The following is an 8211-nucleotide window of genomic DNA, read 5'->3' as shown; positions in this document are numbered from 1 at the left end:
ATAAAGTGCAACTAGTTTTTTTTTTTCACTGAAACTACTGTGTAGAAGTCTCAAAGTAACCATGACAACATAATGACGGCATTGTAACAACTGTAAGTGAGAACAAAGGATAAATCACCCTGAGTTACTGACACTGCACAAAAATAAGAAAAATTAATTTGTGCTATTGTATCAGTTTAAGCGCTGATCTGAACAGATTGTACGAAAATAAAATGTCTGTGCATACATAAATATTGCAGGCATTACACACTGCCAAATATTTAAATAATAAATAAAAAAATCGATATTTTAAATTTAAAAAATGATTTAAAATCAGCACCCAAAAATCGCGATATATTGTGAAATCGATTTTTTTTTTCTTCACACCCCTACTAAACACTAACAGTTTTTAACTAAACATATGTTTCTCCATGTTGGGACAAGTTATAAATAATTCAAGTTTTAATCAAAATTAAATTGCTTGAGATTTTTGGATAAATATTATTACATTTGTACAGCAAAGCGAGTCTCATTATAATTATAAATGTCCCATAAATAGAGAGATAGAAGTAGTCATGTCACGTTTTCTGGTTGGTTTTAAACGTGGTTTCCAGTCTAAGCTGACAGTTTGCTCCATTAGGCAGTTTGAACCTGTTCAGGTGAGCAGCAGTGCTGACAGAAGCACTTTTCTCTGATAGATGAGTCCCTATCTTTAACGTTACGTATTAACGTCATTGGTTAGGTCAATAAATCGTCCCAGTCTGACTAGCTAATAAATAAAAAAAAAAAAAAAAAACTTACCCACAATGGCATTTAAGTTGTAAATTAGGGGCAAAGAAGCTGAAATGCAGCCTGAGCTCTCCATTGTGTGCTCAGCGGACGAGAAGCGGAGGAGGGCGTAGGTTTACTGGTCCTTAAGGATAGAGAAAGGATAGGTAGACAATATGCTACACTATTTATTTATAATATATATCTATATATATATATATGATTAAGAACATTTAGTAAATATGAGGGGCAAAAAAAGGAGAATATGTTTTTTAATTATCTTAAAAAAAAAAACACCTTGACAAAAAGGGCACTTAGGCCAAAAGGGGCAGGTGCTCAGCATCCTCCGCCCGCCCCCCTCTGTACGTGCCCTCATAACAGTACTGACTTGTATAAAAATTCCAGAGAGCCTGAACCTGTTGGAGAGTGACTGCTTGCTCTGAATGGTAAATGGTAAATGGACTTGATTTTATATAGCGCTTTATCCCCACACTGAAGCAGTCTCAAAGCGCTTTACATATCAGCTCATTCACCCAATCACTCTCACATTCACACACCAGTGGGACAGGACTGCCTTGCAAGGCGCTCGTCGACCACTGGGAGCAGCTTAGGGTTCAGTGTTTTTGCCCAAGGACACTTCGACACAAAGTCAGGTACTGGGATCGAACCCCCAACCTCTCGATCAGAAGACGACCCTCTACCACCTGAGCCACGGTCGCCCTCCGTTAAGAAAACATGCAGTGTCACATGTGGGGAGCTGTGAAGTGGAAATAAGACCAACCACCCCGTGTGCTCACTCAGCAGCATGTGAGGGAGGTGTATTGATTTGAGAGCTCTGTTGTTGCACTGTGCACAAAAAAAGAGGAGCATTACACAATACCACTCGCTGCTATTTTTGATCCAGTTGTCCTTCACGGAAAAAGATTGAGTGGCTGAAAGCTTCAGTTTTGTTAGATCATTTACTATCATGCTGGGAACAAAAGCTGCTTTCAGCTGTAAACAGGGACGACACACGATATTCTGTTGTACATTAAAGGGTCGAGCTCCCAGAAGGTATGCTACAGTAAACACAGGAAGTTCATTCATCGGGAAAGTCACGCAACTATGAATACTGGGGGGGAAAAAAACAGGTCAAATACGTTTCTATGGCTTTTTTTGGCGTCACACAGTGACCAGTTCATTGATATGATCATTTACTATCAGATCAATACAAAAATAAGTTAATGTGTGATGTTTTGAGGCTGTTTTATACTTGATTTGACCTCAACAAAGTCACATATGTGAGAATCTATTATAATTTCAACACTAGTTTGGTAACAACAGTTTAAAAACTTAAACCTAAACGTGATCATCTCCAATCTGCATTCATAAATAATTAAATATTCCTATATCTGTGCAAAGTACGTACATTACAGCGATGATGTATTTAATTATGTGGTGTGTTCGGCAGCACTTTAGTAATACGTTATAAACCGAGGTGATGTGTATGAGATTTTTATATGTGAAAGAAAGCAAAAAAACAAACATCTCGAGATTCACCTGACGTGATCCATTATTAAAAAGAAAAAAGCCAGAAATTTGATATTCTTGTGTCAGTAATGTTCACATTGTGCAGCAAAAATAACCAAAACGTAATACCATTAGCCATTATTTTGGCACATTAAAAATGTTTGATTAAAGTTAATTACATTATATTTTGTGATGTATTGCCCATTTAGGTATGAAGTGGATTTGCAGTACAATTTAAAAAAAAAACCCATTCAAAACACCTTCTCTAGGTAATGTTGCATGTAATAGAACAATTTAATGCATCCCATTGAAAATGTTTAAAAAGCAACAATGAACTAAGTTGTTAAGTCCATCATTAGTCATTTGTCAGATAAATGTGTCTAAATTTAAAAGACGAGCTCAGTTTAATCAGCCTGGATGACAGTAGATGTATATTGAGGTATAGGACACACATGGACAGACGGTGTTGTCTACTGCTCGCTGTGCTGGTTCCATATTAAACAGTGACTGTGTGTGTGTGGGGGAGCAAACTGATGGCCTCCATGACCTCTAGTCAACCACCATTGATTCACTAATGAAACACCTTACCTGCTGCCTCACTGGGATCAGTTTGTGCCTAATGCTAATAAGTGTTATAATCCTCATATGGAAACTGAGTCGATGCTACTTATTTTCTACATTTATGTAATGTAACTAATATTTTAAAGAAATTGTATTTTTCATAATTTTTTTTGTCGTTAGTTCTGGGCAAAATTATGCGTTTTTGAAACTCCACGCTTTCATAATGTTCATATCTATGTTGGGGAAAAGAAATGCTAAGATTATAGAGCTGTCCCGATACAACTTTTTCATTTCCTATGTGATACCGATTTTGCAGCATTGCGTATCAGCCGATACCGATCCAATATCAGCATGAATTATGCATACATTTAGCTTTTTAGTTTTTTTTCTTTAATAAAAAAAAAAAAAAAAATTACTTATTTTGTAGTGTTGAATGTTAGAAAAGGCTTGATCAAGTGATGTTACTCTAACAGAGGACAATAGTACGAGAAAAACTGACCCATTTCTTATTAACCAATTGGTTAAATACATTTTAACCTTCAACATAATATCTACAGTATTCTACAATTGAATAAAATAAAAAAAATGAATAGGGAAAATAAAAATAAAAAATCGGAAATTTTAATCCGATATCCGTTTTCAGGCTGATATCAGATCGATATCGGATCGGGACACCCCTATAAGATTATGTGTTAAATCTGGGAAGATCTTCAGGGTTTGTCCTTAAATCTATTATGATTCTTAGTGACAGTCCAAAACATTGGGAAAAAAAAAACTAACAAAAGAAAAGAAAAAAACATAGAAATTTGTGTGTCTTTGTGTGTGACCAGCTGACCCCCACTAACGCAAACATTGGCTAATTGTTTTGCGACTATTTCTTTTTGTTGCTCAAGACGTAAATATTACCTTACATTACTTAATTCAGTGTTGCAGATATCATCTTGCACTGCACTTCCCTTCTTCACTAATCCTATAAACTTCAATTAAAAATGAAAATCCTTCTCACTCAATGTGAGCCAGGATCCTATTTATATATTCATGCTGTTTCTGAGTGAAAAATGACTCCTGTTTACCAAACCCAACTAACACGTCTCCCTGCTAAAGCTGTCATGGCGATGGCCCTTTGAGGAGATAATTAAAAGAGCATCACCCCATGGGAGGTTCAACCTATACCTGTAGGGCTGAGGAGGCGACGTTAGACAAGCCTCCAAAGAGCGGGGGGTGAAATTAATCAGATTCATTATCAAGAAATGTAATGGATAGTTGATGCCTAACATCAGGTAGTTTATATGAAGCATGAGGGTAAAGCCTATTATCATCCAGAAGAAAAAACAAAACCAGGAAGCAACACAAACCATAACACCAGTAAACTAAGAGTGGGATGATATATCGCCATATTAAAACATTACAAGATACCTTATATTATTGATGGTATTTTGCACTTTAAATTAAAAAAATCAGTGTTATTTACATTATTTGTTTTATATTCATTTAACTTGAAAATGTTCAATATCAGAGTATTTGTAAAAGTATAGGCCCAGAGTTAGTCAAATAAAAGCAATGGTTATTGTTTTCAAACTACATTTTTATTTATTTTTTCTTCAAAAATACCACCCATGTCATTATCGTGAACCCGGTGTCACTGAGATCGATTATGACCATGCGCACTACCGGAAAATGAATTTTTGCTACTTCTGCCGTGCTGAGTGAGTGATAATCTCAGTCAACAACTTGAGTACAGTTTGCAGCAATCTCAATACGAATAGGAATAGTTTATTCTCCAAAAAAACATGATTATATTAAAACTCAATACAAAAAGGAATCATTTATTTTCCAAAAAAACATTATTATTATTACAATAATAAGCTGTTGTATTCATATAAATTAGCAATCTGATCATGACAATCATATTGTTTTATCATTGGTCGATTTTTTTTGACGTCAACTGATGTGTTAAGCATTTTTTTTTTTTTTTTTTAAATCATTACAGCAATCTCTGTATGACATTGAACATGTCAATTCCAGCATGGGTACATCTCAGTACGTAGGGATCCGCATTGAGCATTTCATCGCAGATTTTTTAAAAAAAAAAAAAAGGGGAGTTGCCCATTTATTTCCACCTACTGTATCGTTATTAGATAGAAATGTCTTGATCATGATCCCATTATCTGAGACGCTGATCAAGATAACTGCCCATATCTGGCAAAGAGGATAGTCGGCATTAGGAGGTTTTCTCTCTCCAAGTGCTCTTGTTACAGCCACATCTTTAAAAATTCATGAAAATCCCTTTTTATATGATGTTTTACTGGAAATGATTAGGCGTATGCATCTTCTCTTATAATCAGTCCACTTAGTGCTGGATGGTTGGCTATTAACGAATAGTTGATAATTAATAATTGATGTGAACCACAGGCTGTTGTGTTGAATCCTAAAGTCAAACAGAATGGTAAAGGCCATGCGTGTCTTAGTCAAACACAACTTTCTCAACATTTCAGTCATCGTAGCACATTCTACCGTATCAATATTTGAATGGAACAACGACAAAAGTTGAGGCCAGTCTTTAGAGCTTCAAATAAACAAAAAAACTTTATTGATTTTTCTCTACGCTTCGTTCAAACCACCCACTAATAACAAAGCTGTCGTACACACAAGTGCAAAGGAACGTGGGCACAATGAAAAGCCGAAAGCACAGCTCAGCTCAAACATCATTCCTTCTTTCAAATGTGTACATGACAACATTGAGACGCGAGTTTCAAATCAACAAACAAGAAATCAAGAAATGTGACAATGAGGATGTGGCAAAAATAAACGTCTGCCCTGTATTGTAGGGTCCTAAACCTCTGCTCATCTACTGAATATCCCATAGGGAGTCTAAAATCATTTAGAGGTAATCAGTGACATGTTTTATTCAGAACAAAATAAGGCCCCTGCTGAACTGTTATCTCTGTGGGTACATGGACAGGCCCAAAAAAGTAGTTCTGCCCTTCTGTTTTTATGTAACTTCAGTTGATGCTTTAAGCACGTCCACTTTGTTCTCTGCACTTGATTACATAACTATTTACTACAATGAAGCCCTGGTGACAGCCAAAAAACCCTCTTTGAGGCCACAGCGCTGTTGGGCTTCTTCTTTTCAAATCCCGCATTGTGTTAAAAATGAAATTCTAATCTGAAAATAAATACACAAGGAAACACAGCTTCTGTTTCAAAACTGCGTTGCTGGTAACATTCAGTCATCCAAACGCGAGGGTGAATAAATTAAATCAAACATGCTCCACTGTGTTTAGAAACAGCACAAGTCAACGTTAACAAAGCATAAATATCAAAATACATCTTCAATATATGAAGAAGCCAAAGGCACGACGACAGGCTAAGGTTTTTTATATAATGGATGCTCTTATGGCAACTAAATATGTAAAATAAAATATCATTTTAGTTCAATCCCAGGCTGAACACTCATTGAGTTGTTTCATCATTTTAAAATCAGGGCCAATGGACTATACAGTGAACTCCACGCTGAAGAAATGCAACAATTATCTCGGCTGCTTTAATGGGGGATCTTAGCGGCTAAAAGCCTTCAGAGGGAGGAGGACTAGCAGAATAGGATGCAGCTGTAAAATACCTACCGCAGCGGTAAATGTAAGCGTAATCGTGCAAATCTTTTGTCAAGGACTCCTTTTAAGGGGAAACATTTTTACAAGTGAGTTTTCTACCGTTATTAACCCACACAACAAGGTTCTCTGTGAAACTGACTTTTAAAAAGACTTCTTTTTAAACACAAGTAAATATGTTTTCACAAATACAGTGTTCAGACCACTTTGAAACTGGAAGAATTGCCCGATCTGAATTTATATCTAAGCATAATATATAGTGTCAACCTTTCATTGTACAAACAAAACAAATTTGGTTGGCAATGTGATATGGTTAGTTTAAAAAAATAAATGAATCTTAACATTAAAATCAGTTTAATGTTATGACATCAAGGCTCTATTCTTCTTCGTTTATCAACCTTGGGGTCGTGACCCCATGTGGGGTCACCTGAAATGTCTAGTAATTGATAAATAAAAAATGAACTGACTAAAATTATATATATATATATGTGTGTTATTAAATTACCTCATGACACTGAAAAAATGAACAAGTGGGTCAGAAAATGAATGGATGGAAATTATGATTATTATTATTTAATTATTAATATTTACCACACACTATCTGAAACAAAAGTATTCTATACTTTCACTTCCTCAAATATAAATCTAGTTAAAACAAAATGCAGTATGAAAATATATAAGCTGGCACATTTTGTCACAGTATAATAAACATAATCAAAAACTACTGTAATTCTAAAGAAAAAAATATCTCTGGGGTCGCCAGAAATATGAGATATTAAAATGGGGTCACGATCCAGAACAGGTTGGGAACCACTGCTTTATTGTTCCCTTGACTTTCTCTCTTGTTAATATCATATATAAAATATCCAGTAGAGGGCAACATATTTTTCAGTGTGAAGAGAATGTTGCTGCTTAGGCATGCGTTGCTTTTACATTTTAAAACCAGTCGTGTTTAAATAATGTCAGACACAAACATTTAAGTCATTAGTAGTAACATAAACTTTAGATGCATGATCACATCCAAGACATCAAGTTTGAAATGTGCACAATGAGGATTATTTGTCTGTTGAAAGGCCACTGGCTGACGCTAGAAGCATCGGTTACGTATTGCGCACTCTCACAATGCGGTCATTATTTTTCTTACATGATCCAACAAACTTATTATTATATAGTTATTGAAAACACGTCAAAGGCAGACTCAGGCACTGTAAAGTTTGACTTAGGCTTAGTTTATCCTTGTGGGTTACCTCGATCGACTAAGTTATCTTCTTCATATGGAGCTCAGAGCATTCATACACATGTAAACATTCAGCAGTATTGCACTGTGGCAGCGTACTAACATTGAAGAAAGTGTCATGACACAAAGTTTATTAGCGATAAAGTGCTTGGAGGTGAACGCGTCTCTCTAATTTCTAAAAGGTTGGACTGGGCGCCAACACATTTTGATTGTTAGAAGTAAGAGTGAAGTGTTTAGATTCAGAAATACAGTAGCTACCTGAAGCAAAAATAATGCATCCAAATGCCTGTTTTGGTTCCAGTATTTAAACCCAAAGAAAGCGATCAAACAATCTTCCCATGCTCTCTCGCCTGCAGACAGAAAAAGAACAAAAAATGGTTACATTTCCTGTTTTCTCAATAAGGTTTCGAAAAAATCAGTTCTAGTGGGTGAGGGATCTTATAATAGAGGATTTCTACTGAATTGAAAAGATCTGAGTTTTAGATCAAAGCTGGACATTTTGTTCTCATCATTTTTTTTTAATCTAATCCATTTGCGACCCCTCCATTG

At 35.6% G+C, this 8211-nt stretch overlaps 1 protein-coding gene across 9 annotated transcripts in view; it reads right to left on the bottom strand.

Annotated features, from left to right (window-relative positions):
* Positions 1-874: 874 nt before the first annotated feature.
* ccdc9b (coiled-coil domain containing 9B) overlaps positions 875-8211 on the bottom strand; it is a 42603-nt gene continuing 35266 nt past the window's right edge. For 8 of the 9 annotated variants that reach the window (XM_028438208.1, XM_028438210.1, XM_028438211.1 and 5 more), the window contains one exon: positions 5385-8012. In XM_028438208.1, coding sequence (XP_028294009.1) covers positions 7986-8012 — 27 coding nt within the window. In that variant the 3' untranslated portion in view covers positions 5385-7985. Of the gene's footprint in view, positions 893-5384; positions 8013-8211 lie in introns of those variants that run through there. The other variant, XR_003672826.1, reaches the window with a different exon arrangement.

The sequence above is a fragment of the Gouania willdenowi genome, chromosome 22, assembly GCF_900634775.1.
Source record: "Gouania willdenowi chromosome 22, fGouWil2.1, whole genome shotgun sequence".
NCBI classification, from domain to species: Eukaryota; Metazoa; Chordata; class Actinopteri; order Blenniiformes; family Gobiesocidae; genus Gouania; species Gouania willdenowi.
The sequence above is the reverse complement of the archived record's forward strand: the minus strand, read 5'-3'. Positions and strand labels throughout refer to the sequence as shown.